The sequence below is a fragment of the Mesoplodon mirus genome (assembly GCF_964341445.2).
Source record: "Mesoplodon mirus genome assembly, chromosome: 4".
In the NCBI taxonomy this organism is placed as follows: Eukaryota; Metazoa; Chordata; class Mammalia; order Artiodactyla; family Ziphiidae; genus Mesoplodon; species Mesoplodon mirus.
This window is the reverse complement of record NC_138979.1, coordinates 158,701,893-158,721,134: the sequence shown is the minus strand read 5'-3', so window position 1 is coordinate 158,721,134 and position 19,242 is coordinate 158,701,893. Positions and strand designations below refer to the sequence as shown.

Here is a 19,242-nt window from a genome sequence, read left to right as displayed (position 1 = left end):
TTTAATGGCATCTTGGGTAGACCCTTTAGCTTTCCGGTTACTTGCATTTACAATTTAATCCCAATTTAACTCATTTCTTTTCCTTCTTATTACTTTTATTATCTCATCACTTTTCAGAGGGACTTGTGGAATAGGGTGAGCTCTGATCCTTTATTTCTCCTCTTTCTACTTCTTTTTCAGTCTTCATGGAGATCCTTCCTTGAACCTCCTAGGGTCACAGGGATCTTGGGGGCCACGTTCCTTATCTTTCTCCTTGCATATCATACTACACTATGGTCTCTATTTGCCTATTGGTGTGGGCTGCCCCATCCAGCCTCTTAGCTTCAAGAAGCAGACATCACTCTTGGTTCACATACATCCACAAACTCAAAGAGGTACCTGCCAAGCTTCCCATGAATTTTTCCACATTTTCCTTCCTGCTGGCAGAAATAAGAAAGAACTATGGCTTAAAGAGCTCAGTAAGAATCTAGTTAGGGAGAGGATCCATTGTGCCCCTTCTGTGGCACTCCTAATCATCACTTGGTTTAGAGGGAGGATATGCTCGGGTTTAGGAAGTGTTGTTTAGAAAAACCTACAACAGTGACTCTGAAGAGGGGCCTCTTTGGACTCCTCAACCCACTCTCCATCTCAGCAGTTTGCCTACATACCTCAGGATAAAGGTGGGAGTGTTTCAGCCAATATAGATAGTCCACAAGTGCTAGCTATGATGAGCTCAACAAATATTGGGTGTCATCATTAGTGTTCAGGAAAATAATGCTCTATAGGCATAATATCTGAAGAATCTATGGGGTAGAACCCTGTAGAAGATCCTGAGCCAATGATATGGTTCTTGGATCTAGAAAATGATGTCTTAGAGCCCAAAACTATTAGGTTAAGTGTCATAATCCAAGTTGGGCCTCTCACTGTTGTGGCCTCTCCCATTGCAGAGCACAGGCTCCAGACACGCAGGCTCAGCGGCCATGGCTCACAGGCCTAGCTGCTCCATGGCATGTGGGATCTTCCCGGGCCGGGGCATGAACACGTGTCCCCTGCATCGGCAGGTGGACTCTCAACCACTGCGCCACCAGGGAAGCCCTATAATCCAAGTTTTATATAAAAATAACTCCAAATTTCCTCTGGCCGCAACTGAGGGCAGAAGTAGGCTTTATCTGTGTAGAGAATGCCTTATTAATGTTAATGTGTTTAAGGAAAAAAAAACCTTTATGGGTGATACAATGACAACTTCTAAATTCGGCTTAAATTTTTACAAATACATAATAAATGCCATAATTATTTTAATATGCCAGTAAAAATGTTTTGTGTTTCCGTAAATTAAAGTTTTATCTGGTACAATTGTCCTCAGTAGAACAGAATGACAAAATCAACTGCGAAAGCAGCTAAGCTGAAAGTTAATGGTCTACATGTTCACAATCTTTACATAGACTTCCTGCCAGCAATATGATTTTGCTAGAGTCTTCCTACCAGCAACACATCCAGCCAATTTAGAGTATAGAATTCTGTGCTACAACAGTTGATTCCATGAATTCAATAATCATTGTTGCTAACCTACCACCCCTTGTTACAGGCACTATGCCCATGATAGTTTCTGATTCTTTCTTTTAAAAAGACTCAGTGGGCTTCCCTGGTGGCGCAGTGGTTGAGAGTCTGCCTGCCAATGCAGGGGACACTGGTTCGTGTCCCGGTCTGGGAAGATCCCACATGCCGTGGAGCGGCTGGGCCCGTGAGCCATGGCTGCTGAGCCTGCACGTCCGGAGCCTGTGCTCCGCAACGGGAGAGGCCACAACAGTGAAAGGTCCATGTACCGCAAAACAAACAAACAAACAAACAAACAAACAAAAAACAACAACTCAGTGACCTCGGGTCATTTACAATAAATTTATTCTCTCAAATTTTATCTCACTCTGAAACAGACTTTTTAATAGAAGTGTTTAAAAAGAAATGTTAGAGTCCAAATTAGAGGACTGGGTTGTGTATTTTCACTTTTAATAAATGAGCTGTCTTTTCCTTTTTCATACCATTTCTTCTCGAAGGAAAAAAAAATCAAACAAGGAAAAATGTGAAAAGATGAATCAATATGACATTTAGAGTAAGATTTTAATGGCACTAAGGCCAAGAATATTATGGCTTTTGCTTTCACAATTACAACTTGACAGAATTTCAGGATGTTGTTGCTGAAGTGAACTTCAGAAGAAGAAAGTGAAAATGCATACATCGAAGGAAAATGTGTTATAGAAGAGTTATATTTGTTAAGACAAACACAGCATAGTCAATATTTAATTAAGCATTGTCTTTTTCAGAGCTGGCCCCTCAGAGCTTATACCCTCATTTCAAGCAGTATTGGCTGTGCTACAAATATTTTTGGAAATTCTCTTTGGAAATAAACTTATGCACCAGTTTCTAAGGACAGCAAGAAAACCCACTTCATTCATTCAGTCACACCTTATTTAAACCAAAATAGGCACTCTGCCCTGGCAACTGGCCTTACCCAGACCTTATTCACCAAACTGACTTCAAACTACTTTTTAATAAAAAAAGAAAACTTTTTTAAAATCATGAAATATTACATACAATATGTACTGTTTAAATTCTTTAAAGAAAACATTCATGTTACCATAACAGAGATTAAAGAAATTTCCCTAACATTCCAGGAGTTCCTTGAATGTCTTGTTCCAATCAATACCTGCCTGTACGTAAAGAGTAGTCAGTTCTATCCTTTTCCTATCACTTTTATTACCTATTATATATTCCTCAATGCTATCACTCCATAGTTTGGTTTTTGAATGTTATATAAATGAAATCATACAGTATATATCCTTCTGCATCTGCCTTCTTTTGCTCAATATCTTGTTTATTAGATGCATCTAAAGCAAGACTAGGCAAACTATGGCCTGTCATCTATTTTTGTAAACAGTTTCATAGGAATACAGCCATGCCCACTCGTTGACATGTTATCTGTGGCTGCTTTTGCATTACAATGGCAGAGGTGAATAACTGCAACAGAGACTGTGGCTCACAAAGTCTATAATATTTGCCACATGGCCTTTACAGAAAAAGTTTGCCGATTCCTGATTTAGATATAATACTTGATTCAATTTGCTAAGAGTTTGTTTCAAAATTTTGCATTTATTTTTGTGAGAGACATTGTACTGTACTTTTCTTTTTTGTCATGTCTTGGTCTATATTTGGTATCAGGATAATCTCAGCTTCATCAAATGAGCTGGGAAGTACTCTCACCTTCTCAATGTAGAATGGGTATTACTTCTTCCTTTAAATCGTTATGTAGGAAACCAATTGGGACTATAGTTTTGTTTGTGGGGAAAATTGTAACTATAAATTCAATTCCTTTAAACAGGTATACTTCTACTCAGTTTTAAAATTCTTCATGAGTCAGTTTTGGTAATTTGTGTTTCAAGGAAGTTTTACATTTCATCTATGCTGTTAAATTTGTTGGTATAAGGATATTTTTGCTATGTAAAGAATTTTAGATCGACAATTACTTGCTTTCAGCTTATTATCTTTCAGCTTCTACTGTTTCTCAAGAAAATTAGCTGTCAGTCTAATTATTGCCTTTTTGAAGTTAGATCTGTCCTTTTTTCTCTTGCTGTCTTTACAAATTTTACCTTTGCCTTTGGTTTTCTGTAATTCTTCTATGATGTGTCTAAGTGTAGATTAATTTTTTCTGCTTGAGGATTGTTTGGCTTCCTGATTTTGTGGGCTGGTGTCTGCCATTAGTTTTGAAAAGATTCTCAATTTCTCCTCAAATATTGGTTCTGCCTTACTCCCTCTTTCTTCTACATATGACTCCATTAAACATTTGTTTAACTTTCTCATATTTCTATGTCTTTTACCCTCTCTTCTCAATTACTCATCCTATTCATTTTCTGTCTTTATTCTGAATTTTTTTTTCTGAGTTATCTTCCATTATAACAATTCTCTTTTCAGCCACATTTAATATGCCATTAAGCCCATTCACTGAGTTCTTAACCTTGGTTATTAAATTTTTCTGTTTCTAGAATTTCTATTAAAAATGTTATATGAGTATTTTTTTATGGTCTGTAGTTCTCCGCTGAAATTTTCCCTTTTGCTTTCTATCTATGTCATGAACATAGTCATGACAGCTATTTTAAAGTTACTGTCTTGATAATTTCACTATCTGGAGTTCCTCTGAGTTTGTTTCAATCATCTATTGTTTCTACTAGTTCTCATTCCTGTTAACTTTTCTCCTTATGTGCCTGGTATCTTTGATTGTGTACTGTCTTTATATTTGGAAAGTCACTGGTGGAAATGATTTGAGAACTAGAATAAAGTTATCTTCCTCTAGAAAGTGTTTTTATCTGCTTCTCCAAAGTGCCCAGGGGTACTAATGATCTGGAATCACTTTTCACCAATGTCAAGAATTTAGAATTTTCTGACCTGTCCTGATGACTGAAAGTTGGTCTTCAGTCTGTATGAAGATTGAATATTTTCATTTCACTTTTCAGTCTTCCACAGTCTTGATCTAAAGTATGGTGAATTTCTCAGGGTCCTCATCTTCAGCAGTCTTCAGACTTCAGTTTTAGTTAGCCTCATCCCATGATGTTATCAAAAGCACTGCTCAGTTCTGCAATTGCCTGTTTGGACTATTAAATGTCCCCAGGGTAAAAACTGTCCCTAAATCCAGGATTATATCTATGGATTTTCATACTATTGTGAATCTTGGCCCAATAATCTTCACTCTCTTATTAGGTCTCCAGTGATATCAAATCAAAATTCCCGCCAGCATTTATAGTTGCTCTCAGCCAGATGGTTGGTTTGAGTAGGCTAGTCCCCTAGTTCCCAAAGCAGAAGTCTCAAAGTCAATTATGACTATATATGTATATGTAGGTGTGTGTATATATACATATATAGATTTATGGCTGTGCTTCTGCTGAGGACATTTTAACAAACTCTAGAAGCTTTAAAAGTTCTTATCAAAGAGAAATTCTGGAAATAATCAAATGAACTACAGTACTCTTGAAATAAATATGCAACTTTTCAAGGTGACTATTTGAAGGGAATAGCACCTACATATGTATGTGTTCTGGCATGCTAATTAAAAATATTATATTTATATATTATTAACTGGTTGAATTGAATTCACCACGAATATAGGAATAATAGGATTACTGAGGATATCTGAAAGGTATATTGCACTACATTAGGACGTCGATAAATAAAATTTGTGTTATAGCATCATTAAACAACTTAGGCTTACTACTTGTGGAGTAATTATACCACATAGGTACCTCAATACAATTTGTTTTCAAGATTACTATTATAACTTATATTTTTCCACTAAAACTTTGAAAGAAACCATTTATAAACTTGTGCTTGTTTCTTTTTCAATTAATAACACGTGAATTTTCTACGATGTCATTTTCTTCATGCTACAATATATGTAGTGTGATTTTGGCATTATACTAGTTCTCTGTGGCTGCTGTACAAATCACTACAAACTTTGTGGCTTAAAACAACAGAAATTTATTCTATCACAGTTCTGAGCCAAAATCAAGGTGTTGGCAGGGCCACACTCCCTCTGGAGGCTCTAGGGGAGCTTCTGGTGGCTTCTGGCACTCATTGGCTTGTGGCCACATTGCTCCAATCTCCTGCTTCTGTGGTCACATGGCCTTCTCCTCTTCTGTGTCAAATCTTTCTCTGACCCTCTTTTATAAGGATAGATCTGAGGGCTTCCCTGGTGGCCCAGTGGTTAAGAATCCACCTGTCAGTGCAGGGTACACGGGTTCAAGCCCTGGTCTGGGAAGATCCCACATGCTGCGGAGCAACTAAGCCCATGCACCACAGCTACTGAGGCTGCGCTCTAGAGCCCACGAGCCACAACTACTGAGCCCATACACTTAGAGTCCGTGCTCCACAACAAGACAAGCCACCGCAATGAGAAGCCCGCACGCTGCAACCAAGGGTAGCCCCCGCTCGCTGCAAGTAGAGAAAGTCCTCGTGCAGCAACGAAGACCCAACACAGCCAAAAATAAATAAATTTTAAAAAAAAGGATACATCTGGTTGCATTTAGGGCCCACCTCAGTAATCTAGGATAATCTTCCTATCTCAAGATCCATAACTTAATCACACTTGCAAAGACCCTTTATCAATATAAGAGAATATTTATAGGTTACAAGAATTGGGACCTGCTATCTTTGGGGGCCACTCTTCAGTCTGCTACAGGCAACCAACAAATTATCTCTAAATTGAGTCATTTTTGTCAGTTCTTTTCACTTTCAACGATATGGAAGCAGAATGAGAATAACAAAGGTCAAGAATGTTGACCAATTTGGGGTAATGCTCCAGTTTCCTAACCCAGTTCTCTTGTTTTCTGATCTGACAGAATCACAGTTTAAGAGAAAACTGATGGGGCCTCCCTGGTGGCGCAGTGGTTGAGAGTCCGCCTGCCGATGCAGGGGATACGGGTTCGTGCCCCGGTCTGGGAGGATCCCATATGCCGCGGAGCGGCTGGGCCCGTGAGCCATGGCCGCTGGGCCTGCGCGTCCGGAGCCTGTGCTCCGCAACGGGGGAGGCCACAACAGTGAGAGGCCCGCATACCGCAAAAAAAAAAAAAAAAAAAAAAAGAGAAAACTGATGACTTGGATTAAACCAGGGATATATTCAATTAGACCACCTTGAGGAGTGAGTGAAAAGAACTAACTTCAGACAGGCCTTCCTACACATTCTTCATACACTGAAGAATCGCAAAAGGTCAGAGCCAGAATGGACCACAGATACTGTTTAATCCAAACCTATTAATTAACAGATGGGGAAACTGAGGCCCAAGAGGCTGATGACCAGGTCAGTGGTCACACAAGCAGTTTATAGCCCTAGACTCTTTCACCCAGACTGTACTGCCAAGAATCCATAAGGAAAATACTTTTAAATGTTTATGTCACCATAAAGCCATTAAAAAGAAATCTGTGGACTATGAAGAGATAGAAATATACACATGAAAAAATGTGTTGAGATAAACAGAATAAAAATCCATGTATACACCTAGCATTACAATCTGAAAATTACTGTATCATAAAAATTTACAAGGAGAGCTACGTGGGGATTTTTTTTATATAATTCTTTTTTAAAATTGTTTTTGGCCATACCTTGCAGCATGTGGGATCTTAGTTCCCCAACCAGGGATCGAACCTGCGCCCCCAGTAGTGGAAGCATGAAGTCCTAAGCACTGGACCTCCAGGAAGTCCCTATGTGGGTATACTTTTAATCACGTTCATTCCTCTGTTTCTTGATTGTGAGAGAGACGTAGAATTGGGACTAATGGGTTGAAGCAACAGGTCTGGCTGTGGATAAGTTTCAGTTCACTATAAGGAAGAAGTTTCTAAAGGTCAAAGTTGTCCAAAGCGGGAATGAGAGATGATGACATTCATCCCTGGAGGTTATTAAAGCTGAGGCTGCAGAGTACTTGGCAGGAATGTGGAAGCTGTACTGATTCCCAACTTCAAACAGGCCGTATTAGACAATCTGGGCAGATGCTAAAACCAGAGGTTCCTGAGACCAGGACCAGAGGGATGTCCTTGGACGTGTACTCTTAATAAGCTACCCAAGTGATTCTCGTGTTTGGGGGGAATGCATCAGACACCTCAAACTGTTCCAATTCAAGAGTCTATAATTTTCCTCATAAGGTAATGGAAACAACACTGTAATTGTAGCAAGGAATCCAGATTCTTTCTTGGTTTGGTCCCTAAGAAGCTGTGTGATTTTTGAGCATATGACATCATGTCTCTGGGACTCGATTTTCCTGTCTGCAAAAATAAGTGAGACTAGATGTATCTTATGGCTCTTAGATGGTAGGAATTTGTGTTTCTGAGGGTGGCCTGGAAGAAATTAATCTTCAAACTCCCTGGAAAATTCCTCATGACATTCAGATGACAGAGAGTTGTCCTGGAATGACTGCCTAAGACAGCTGGGCAAGGCCATGCGAGCTGGCTGTTTTCTTGGAGTTGGCAGGCATCAGGCCCAGGATATGTCTGTCACATGCAGGGCAGGTGGGGAGTGGAGAAGGCTGGCAGGCTGGAAGTTGGAAACTCAGAAACCTCCCCATTTTGGCTCCAACCACCATCTTTGTAATCTACTTACTCTTCAAAAAGGAGGGTCCAAGGAGGCTGATCTGCTGTCCTGAAAGGGAGTGATAAGGTGATCAGGAAGTGCCCTTTCTGTGGGCACCTTGCCCAGTAATACCAAGCCTCTGGAAGGTGAGAGGGGTTGGCAACCTTTTTTTCTTATGAATGAGCCTTCCCTCCCAAAAGGCAATGAGCCTTGGCTTTTGATCTAATACTAGATTCTCTTTCTTCCCTATTTTTCTTTCTCAAATTCTCCATCTATGTTCCCTGAAGGTCATTTATTTGCTAAGCCTCACCCCTTATAGCTTTTACTTTTTCACTGTTGAGGGAGGAATTGTGTTTTAATGGCTACCTCTTGTGTTTGATCTTCTCCTAAATATACCCATTCCTTATCTCAGTACATTTACTCCCTGGGATGACCTTCCTAACCCCAAGACAACTGACCCACAGGTGAACCAATGGGCATTCCTCTACTCTCTTCATTCTACCAAGGTCTGTGAATTAACCTATGAGTTCCTATCTGAGAGATGAAGATGACTTCCTGATGTTGGCAGGGAAATTTCAAATCAAAATCATAGAAGATGGGAGTGGGTTAACAAAATTATCTCAGGCTAAGTAAGGGACAGACTGGTACATAGCTTGCAGATGAAGATGTACAAATTTTAGTACCCAGTCATGTCCCTGGAAACCCCTGCCACTAAGGCTCTGATGACTCCCCAATCCATATCTCTTACAGAAAATGTCCTCTAGAACTTCAAAGTCCCTCACTTCCAGCTGTCTCCTGGACAGCACCACCTAAATGCTCATTTAAAACCTCCCACTCGGGCCTCCCTAGTGGCGCAGTGGTTGAGAGTCCACCTGCCGATGCAGGGGATACGGGTTCGTGCCCCGGTCCGGGAGGATCCCATATGCCGCGGAGCGGCTGGGCCCGTGAGCCGTGGCCGCTGGGCCTGTGCGTCCAGAGCCTGTGCTCCGCAACGGGAGAGGCTGCAACAGTGAGAGGCCCGCGTACCGCAAAAAATAAAAAAAAAAAAATAAAATAAAACCTCCTACTCAGCATGACCAAGTCTGTTCCTGTGTCTTCTCTCCCACACCTAGAGCTTCCTCATATTTTTATATTAGGTTAGATCAATAAAGGTTATCATTACTTTTGCTAAATTTATTTATTTAAATGTATTATGTTTATTTTTATAAAATATTTATTATTAATAAAGATCTGCCAGGACATGGAAGCAACCTAAGTGTCCATCGACAGATGAATGGATAAAGAAGATGTGGCACATATATACAATGGAATATTACTCAGCCATAAAAAGAAACGAAATTGAGTTATTAGTAGTGAGGTGGATGGACCTAGAGTCTGTCATACAGAGTGAAGTCAGAAAGAGAAAAACAAATACCATATGCTAACACATAGATATGGAATCTAAAAAAAAAAAAAGGTTCTGAAGAACCTAGGGGCAGGACAGGAATAAAGATGCAGATGTAGATAATGGACTTGAGGACATGGGGAAGGGGAAGGGTAAACTGGGACGAAGTGAGAGAGTAGCATTGACATATATACACTACCAAACGTAAAATAGATAGCTAGTGGGAAGCAGCCGCATAGCACAGGGAGGTCAGCTCGGTGCTTTGTGACCATCTAGAGGAGTGGGATAGGGAGGGTGGGAGGGAGGTGCAAGAGGGAGGGGATATGGGGATATATGTATACGTATAGCTGACTCACTTTGTTATACAGCAGAAACTAACACAACAATGTAAAACAATTATACTCCAATAAAGATGTTAAAAAAAATTTTTTTTAAAAAGATCTGCCCACTAAAGTTAGATCAGATATTTAAAGGCCAGCAGACAGAAAAGAAAATAACATGATGGGAAAAGGTTGTATTTTTAAGCATCAACAATCCAAATAGGTGTTTTCTATCCAGGCTCTGTATGGGTCCTGCAGGAATTCACCAGATAAATCTAATTTGTAAGGTAGAAGGTCAAGAAATGCCTACCATCTTTTATGTCACTGATTCCAACTGATATATACCAACACATTAGGAAGGTTATAAACAAGTGTACCACAAAGCCTGCTTCAAAAGGGACTCATCTGAAAAAAAACAACATGCACTCAACTCTGATCTTTTTATGTCAGTGGGTTCCATGGATCCCTCTGACGGCCACCTGTGAATTCTAGAGAGCTTTCAGTGTTCTGCTCTTCTTACAGCTACATCTTTCCCCCACCTCTATGCTCATTTCTCACTAATTCTCTTTCTCAAAGTCCATATCCCCCAGGTTTTTTTTTTTTCAAATACATTCTTTTCTGGGACCTTCTTCTTTACTCTAACGCCTTCAGTTTGGAGTTTCTCACCCAGACTCACTCGTTTCATCCATTACAAATGTATACATCTGTATATTTCTGTGTATTATGTTTATTTGGTGTAGATCATTAACAGGTGATGGTTCAGATGAACCATCAGATGACAAGGGCCATATGGGTGAGACCAGCAGAACAACTGCCCCAATTGCTAATTCACGGAGTCATGATCATGAAAAATGAAAAAATCATTATGGTTTGTGGTAGTTGGTTATACAGCAAAAGATAACTGATACACATCCTCAGAGAAATATTCTAGATATACTCAAGAAAAACTCATGATTCTCTCCTCTGGGCTTTGTTTATTCTTCTAGCATAGTGCGTAGCTCATATAACTATTGGTCTACCTGTATCTGTTTCTCTCACTAGATTAATAGCTTTTGAAAAGCAGAGATCAGGTTTTTACTCATCATCATGTCTCCTGTGCCTACCCTAGTGCGTGGTACAGAGCAATCATGTGGATTTATTGCCCAGGTCATATACTCACCATTTCCTGAAATGCTTTTACCTGCTCTCTGGAACACATGGTCAATCATAAGTAAGATTTTTTTTAATATCCTCAAACTTTTCAGTTAATATTCCCTTTATCTTCTTGTTCGTACCAAATAGGACTGCTTCCCTGTAGCCCTCTTAGGTGGTGCCTATCCTACCTGCCCCATGCCTTATACCCCTCGGGGTTTGAAGGCAGGTAAGCAACCTCTTTGTTTCTCATGGCTTCATTCAGACTGTCTCCAATCCCTCTCTCTTCTCTAAAGAACACTCAGCTTCGACTCCCATGACATCGGGTTAAACCACCTGTACCCCTTGCTGTGAAAGTCACATAGTGATCCCTGTGTCCCAGCCTCTCATTCCATAAAGACTCACAAGCACCCTCTCTAACACTCCCCAGGAGTGATTTCAATATCCGGAGAGCTCAGTCTTCCAAAATCATGACCTCTTATTAGAGTTCCTTGACCTTCATTTTACCTCAGTCACTTATTCCCATAGTCATACCTTCCATCTTGACACCACCAATATATTGCAACCCCTCTACAATCTCAATTTCAAACATCCACTATCTAATCACCATCTCATATATTTCCAGCCCTCTTTCTCTCACCTCCAGTTCCGAAACTCCTTTGTCATTGGAACCTACAAATTTATTGTAATCGTTACTCTTCACTGTTCTTTACCATCTCATGTTCTCCCTTCCCTCCTTAGTCAGTTAAAATTTAATGGTCAGGACTTCCCTGGTGGCACAGTGGTTAAGGGTCCAGGAAGACCCCACATGCCTCGGAGCAACTAAGCCCGTGCGCCACAGCTACTGAGCCTGTGCTCTAGAGCCCGCGAGCCACAACTACTGAGCCTGTGAGTCACAGCTACTGAAGCCTGCACACCTAGAGCCCATGCTTAGCAACAAGAGAAGCCACCTCAATGAGAAGCCCATGCACCACAACGAAGAGTAGCCCCCACTCGCCGCAACTAGAGAAAGCCCACATGCAGCAACAAAGACCCAATGCAGCCCAAAATTAGTTAATTAATTAATTTAAAAAAACACTGTGAGGGGCTTCCCTGGTGGCGCAGTGGTTGAGCGTCTGCCTGCCAATGCAGGGGACACGGGTTCGTGCCCCGGTCTGGGAGGATCCCACATGCCGCGGAGTGTCTAGGCCCATGAGCCATGGCCACTGAGCCTGCGCGTCTGGAGCCTGTGCTCCGCAATGGGAGAGGGCCACAACAGTAAGAGGCCCGTGTCCCACAAAAAAACAAAACAAAAAACCAAAAAATACAGTGAGTTAATGTTTAAAAAAAACTTAATGGTCAATCATTTTAGTTATTCTCTTGCCTCTCTTTTGATTTATCACACTCTCATACTTGCTTTAGCCTTTTAAGAACTTTTAGTGAAGTCTAATTTTCTACCTGATACATGCCCGAAATCAAGGGAGCTAAATGTGGCTGGAGAAAGATTTGCCTCTCTTTAAATTCATAAATATTAATAATAATCAAGAGGGCCTTTAAGCTACCTAGCAGTCAAAACTCTGTTTCCCTAGTTCCATCTTTTTACTCTCCTAAATGACTATTTCATAGCTTCTAATCTCTTCCCAGTCCTTTAACATCTCTATTGTCTTTGCTGCCCATATTACTAAGAAAATTTAAACAATTAGAAGAAAACTTCTACAAGCTCCCACCACCTCTTTATGCTTATGTGTACCTCTGTGCATTTACTATGCCTTCCCTCCTCTTCCTATGAATACACTGTACATGTTTCTAGCTAAAGCTACCCATGTACCTGTGCATCAGATTCAATCCCTTACCTCCTTGTCGAAATCAGTCCTTGAATTTTCCCTCTTTCTCCTGCACCATTTTTTCCTCTTTACTGAATCATTCCCATCATCATACAAACATACTGTGACTTTCATATTAATTAAAAAACCTACATATTCTAATCTCATTTACCCATTTAGATACTACTGCACTTCTTCCTTTTTTTTTTTTTTTTGCGGTACATGGGCCTCTCACTGTTGTGGCCTCTCCCATTGCGGAGCACAGGCTCCGGACGCGCAGGCTCAGTGGCCATGGCTCACAGGCCCAGCCGCTCCGCAGCATGTGGGATCTTCCCGGACCGGGGCACGAACCCGTGTCCCCTGCATCGGCAGGCGGACTCTCAACCACTGCGCCACCTGGGAAGCCCTGCACGTCTTCCTTTTAAGGAAAACTCTTACGAAGGCTAATAATATTCACCTCAACTCACTCTCCTCCCATTCTGACTTGAACCCACTCCAGTAAGGCTTTTTGCTCTCAGTGCTTCATGGAACACGAACTTATCAAGGTCAGCAGTGAAGTCAATGTTGCTAAATTCAGTGGTCGATTTTCAGTCCTTATCTTACTTGACTATCAGTTACATTTGATATAGTAGATCAAATCTACTCTTCCTTGAAATACTTTCTAGAAAATCTGGCTTCCAAGAAACCATATCCTCCTGATATTCCTTGTCTCCAGCTACTCTTTCTCAATTTGTTTTGTTGATTTCTTCTTTTCTCCATGTCCTCTATATACTAGAGTATCCCAAGTTTTAGGACTTGGACTATGTTTTCTACCTACACTCACTCCCTTGGTGAGCTCATTAATTGCATGGCTTTAAATACCATCCATATGCCAATGACTTATGTCCCAGCTCAGACTCTCCCTGAACAATCTAGATCCACAAACCCAAGTGCCTACTTGTTATTTCCGGTTGAATGTATAATAGGTCCCTAAAATTTGACATGTCTAAAAATGAAGTTTTTTCAAAAACAGACATACAGATGGAGCAGGTTAGAAAGCCCAGAAATAAACCCATGCACTTATGGTCAATTAATCCACAACAAAGCAGGCAAGGATATACAATGGAGAAAAGACAGTCTCTTCAATAAGTGGTGCTGGGAAAACTGAACAGCTACATGTAAAAGAATGAAATTAGGACGTTCTCTAACACCATATACAAAAATAAACTCAAAATGGATTAAAGACCTAAATTTAAGACCAGATATTGTAAAACTCCTAGAAGAAAACATAGGCAGAACACTCTCTGACATAAATTGCAGCAATATCTTTTTGGATCCATCTCCTAGAATAATGGAAATAAAAACAAAAATAAACAAATGGTACCTAATTAAACTTAAAAGCTTTTGCACAGCAAAGGAAACCATAAACAAAATGAAAAGACAACCTACTGAATGGAGAAAATATTTGAAAATGATGCAACTGACAAGGGATTAATTTCCAAAATACACAAACAGCTCATACCACTCAATATCAAAAAAACAAACAACCCAATCAAAAAGTGTGCAGAAAATCTGAATAGGCATTTCTCCAAAGAAGACATACATATGGCCATGAGGCACATGAAAAGATGCTCAACATCACTAATTATTAGAAAAATGAAAATCAAAACTACAATGAGGTATCACCTCACACTGGGCAGAATGGCCATCATCAAAAAGTCTACAAATAATAAATGATAGATAGGGTGTGGAGTAAAAGGAACCCTCCTATACTGCTGGTGGGAATGTAAATTGGTGCAGTCACTATGGAGAACAGTACGGAGGTTCCTTAAAAAACTAAAAATAGAGTTACCATATGACCCTGCAATCCTACTCCTGGGCATATATCTAGATAAAACTATAACTCAAAAGCATACATGCACCCCAATATTCATTGCAGCACTATTTGCAATTGTCAAGACATGGAAGCAACCTAAGTGTCCACTGACAGATGAATGGATAAAGAAGATGTGGTATATATATATATATATACACACACACATACACATACATACACAATGGAATATTACTCAGCCATAAAAAAGAATGAAATAATCATTTGCAGCATCATGGATGGACCCAGTGATTATCATACAAAGTGAAGTAAGCCACACAGAGAAAGACAAATATCATATAATATTGCTTACATGTGGAATCTAAAAAAAATGATACAAATGAACTTATTTACAAAACAGAAATAGACCCACAGACATAGAAAACAAACTTATGGTTACTAAAGGGGAAAGGGTGGGGAGAGATAAATTAGGAATTTGAGATTAACATATACACACTACTGTATATAAAATAGATTAACAACAAGGACCTACTGTATAGCACAGGGAACTCAATATTTTGTAATAACCTATAAGGGAAAAGAATATACATATATATGTATAACTGAATCACTTTGCTGTACACCCGAAGCTAACACAACATTGTAAATCAACTGTACTTCAATTAAAAAATAAAAAAATATTTTTTTGATTTCTTATACTTTAGCTAAACAAACAAACAACCCCCCTGCCCCATTCACAGTCTTTGTCATTGAACTTAATGGCAACTCTGTTCTCCTAGTCACTCAAGCCCAAAAGTGTGGAGTCATCATCAATTCCTCTCTTTCTCTCATATTCTACATCAGATCTATCCCCAAATACTATTCTGCCTTTAAGCTTGAACTGGAATCTGACCACTTCACATATCTCCAATGCTGACAGCCTAGTCTGAGTCACCATTTTTACAATAGCCTCCTATCTGGTACTTAACCTCCCAACTCCCCAGAGTATGTAGAAAGCAATAGAGCGATCCTGTTGAAATATAAGTCAGAGCATGTCACCCCATGCTCAAAGTCCTCCGGGGGCCTTATAATGACCAAGAAGCTACACGATCTAGCTCACCATTATCACTCTGACTTCATCTCTATTATCCTTTCTTTTCTTCACTCTATTCTAGTTCCCTCTTCTTAGTTCCTCAAAACACCAGGAACACACCTGCCTTGGAGTTTTAGCACTGGCTTTCGGGAATGTTTGTTCCCTCAATATCCACATAATGCAACCTCTCATCTCCGTCCATCTTTACTCAAGTGTTACCTTCTCAGGAAGTTCTTGCTTGGCTACTAGTTCCAAAATTTTAACACTCCTATCCCTTTTTCATACTTATTTTCTTCATTGGTCTTTATCACTATGGAAATTCTTCAAATTTTCCTTATTTATTTTGTTATCTCCTCTACTAGAATCTAACTTCCATGAGAGCAGAAATTCTGACCTGTTTAATTTACTTCTGAATCCCCAGTGCCCAACAATGCTTAGAAAATGGTAAATACCCAGTAAATATTCGTTGAATGAATGACCAGGCATACTGAAAGAAGAACCAGATGGCACTTTAATAAATAAAAATAGAATAATTGAAATAAACACCTGAAAGCTAGATTAAAGGTAAAATTATTTTTCAGAGAACACCACAATGTCAGTGAAAGAGATATATACCATTGTTCATCTTATGAAACTAGCATAAATTTGGTACTGAAACTAGCATAAATTTGGTACCAAAACCAGCAAGGAGGGTAAATAAGAAAACCAACAGACCAATCTTGCCCATGAAAATAGATACAAAATCCTGAACAACATTTTTTCAAGCAAAATCCAGAAATGGGTGAAAAAATATAATATATACTAGCCAATATTAGGGTATAATTCCATTTATGTAAATTTCAGAATGAGAGAATACTAAGAATGCAAGCATCTTTCATTATCCAAACCTACTTGGTACTTGAGTTCAGACAGTGACAGTCTGAATAATAAGTTGGGATACTTACGGGTACCTCAACTGAGTACATTTATTTCTTAAAGTAACATATAGTATATTGATGCTTTTTTTTTTTTTGGTGTGCTGTTCTATGAATCTTGACCTATGTATAGATTCATGTCACCACCACTAACCCAATCAGAATACAGAACTGTTCTGTCACTCCATAACGCCCCCAACTCCCAATCCCTGGCAACTATTGATCCGTTCTCTATCATTATAGGTTTTTTTTTGGTTTGTTTATTTTTTAGAATGTCCTACAAATTGATTCATATAGTATCTAACCTTCTGAGATGGATTTTTTTCATTCAGACAAATGACTTCGAGATTAATCCAAGTTGGTGCATACATCAATAGTTCTCTCCTTTTTATTGCTGGATATGGATGTACCACAGTCTGTTTATTCATTCACCCACTGAAGGACATTTGGGTTGTTTCCAGTCTTCAGAGATGATGAATAAAGTTACTATGAATATTGACAAGTATTTGTCTGAAGGCAAGTTTTCATTTCTCTTGGATAAGTACCTAGGAATGGGATTGCTGGGTCACATGGTAAGGATATGTTTAACCTTGTAAGAAACTTCCAGAGTAGCTGCATCATTTTACCTTCCCACCAACAGCATATGAGAGTTCCAGTTGCTCCATAACCTCACTGACACTTGGTATTGTCAGGATTTTTATTTTAGCCATTCTATAGGTGTGCAGTAGAAACTTAGTCCTTTTGTTTCCCCCAAATGGGAAAGCAAATAACCAGAGTTTGATAGTTAGGGAATCATCTAAAGTTTTATCTTAATTTATTTGGTTATTGGTTTGGATAGTAAGGAATAACACACCTATGTGAAAAGATTGTGAGGAAAAGCAACAATTTGTTTAATATAAACGTAGATAGTGGTTCCTCTGGTGGAAAAGGAGGTAGATGCCATCCACTACTTTCCCTAGAGGCTCTACGGTACCGAGGATGTGTTCTTTATGAAGCGGCATGGTGGTACATGTGACCTGTTCTATTCTTCTTCAAACTATACCAATGTGTTTGATAGATTTCACAATTAACAATTTTTAAAGAGATATTTGAGCATAGAAAACACACAAAAACCCCAAAGTAATGCAGAAAAACATTTTAAAACCACTTCTTTCAAGAGTTCAAGTACAATGAGTTAAAACACTTTAAAGCATTTTGTAGAATTTGAATATAAGACTTTTTTTTAAAGCTTGTTTAAAACTAAAATAATTTCTTTAATATTTCTGTGCTTGTGTACACCCCATAGGCCAAATGGTTGATGGGCTAGCCAGTTTATTAATGAGTTTGTTTCTTTCCAGAAGCCTCAACCATAGGCTAGTCATGGTTAGACCATTCTTAATGACTGGCAAACAGTAGCTTCTTCCTAGAAACCAGGATCAGAACTTGACTTTATATAAGAAGCACAGTTAACATATCATCTTTGCTATTCACAAACTATTAGACACCTCCCAGGTCACAGTCAAGGCTATGCAACACTCAGCAACACTTTCTTGTTGCCATCAACATCTTGTAAGGAGAACATTTACCTGTGACAACACTGGGGATTTTGGAGAGAAAGCTCTTGACTGTTCTGATAGGCACACCACCTGTCTTGTCATCTTGCATCTTTGTAATGATGTCTTCAATCTGAAAGAGATTAAAGAAGTGTTATTGTATCTCACAAAGTAACAGTAAACAGTACCTTTATAAATAGCCAAAATGTGGGAACATGGATGCCAATAAGAGATATCAGGAAAAGCCTCTGCCTTAGTCAATAAACTTAGTAGCAGGATCTGCTATGAGCCAAGTGCTGGGGATAGGGAGGCCAGGCGGTTATATATAAATAGCATAAAGCATGGTCTGTAAGAACAACCACTTGTCCCCATTTCAGCAAGTAAGGAGAAAGAAATTCTTGATAGGACTGGATCCAACATGCAATTCAATATGTATGTGATGAAATTCCTCCTCTTTCTTAAATTGGGTTTATATATAGGTTGAACCATATGAAATTGCCACATTCAACCTAAAAATGGCAATGTCCTATAGTTTAACCTAACATATTAACATACTGCTGTTAGAAATATAGGCAGGGCTGCCTTTGGGACTAGAGAAGGATTCAGCCAGAGTCACATAGGGGAGAAAATAAAGAGTATAACTCAAGATATGGAAAGTGCTGATCTGGAGACGTTGGAGGACAAGTCTCATGGTTGTGAGTGGTGGCATGAGGGGGGTCACCTCTACCCAGGACTAAGATGGAACAAGAACAGGATCCTCTCCTTTTGGACTAGAGAAGACCACACTATGATGAGAAAGACCATGGTGGGCTACGGCTTGGAGCCGGGTGAAATTGTATTGACGAGACAAGATACTGTGTACATAGACTGAAAACAGAACAGAGAGAGGAGATGGACTACCAAGGATGTAGGTGCCTAAACTGGGAAACCAATCTGTAGCTGAGAATTTACAAGCCAGATGTAATTTCCTGGGCAGAAATCTTCGGAATAGCATACAGAGCAACCTGTAAAAAGGACATAGATCTTTTTGTTTGTTGAGTGGTAGGGAAGGGCAACTGGAAAAGGGAAGAAGATAGTGCTTAGTTTTATCACATATTTTGTTCCCCTAAGCAATAGAATGTATTTGAAACACCAGGATGGATTCTCTGAGTGCTTCCAGAGTAGAGTCACATAATTTTAAGTCTAGAAATTTAA

The 19,242-nt window shown here is 39.5% G+C and overlaps 1 protein-coding gene across 1 annotated transcript in view; it reads right to left on the bottom strand.

The window, feature by feature from the left end:
- Positions 1-19,242, bottom strand: part of RGS6 (regulator of G protein signaling 6) — a 581,826-nt gene that overhangs the window by 160,902 nt on the left and 401,682 nt on the right. Inside the window, exon 3 of the mRNA XM_082617819.1 lies at positions 18,082-18,181. Coding sequence (XP_082473945.1) covers positions 18,082-18,181 — 100 coding nt within the window. The remainder of the gene's footprint in view (positions 1-18,081; positions 18,182-19,242) is intronic.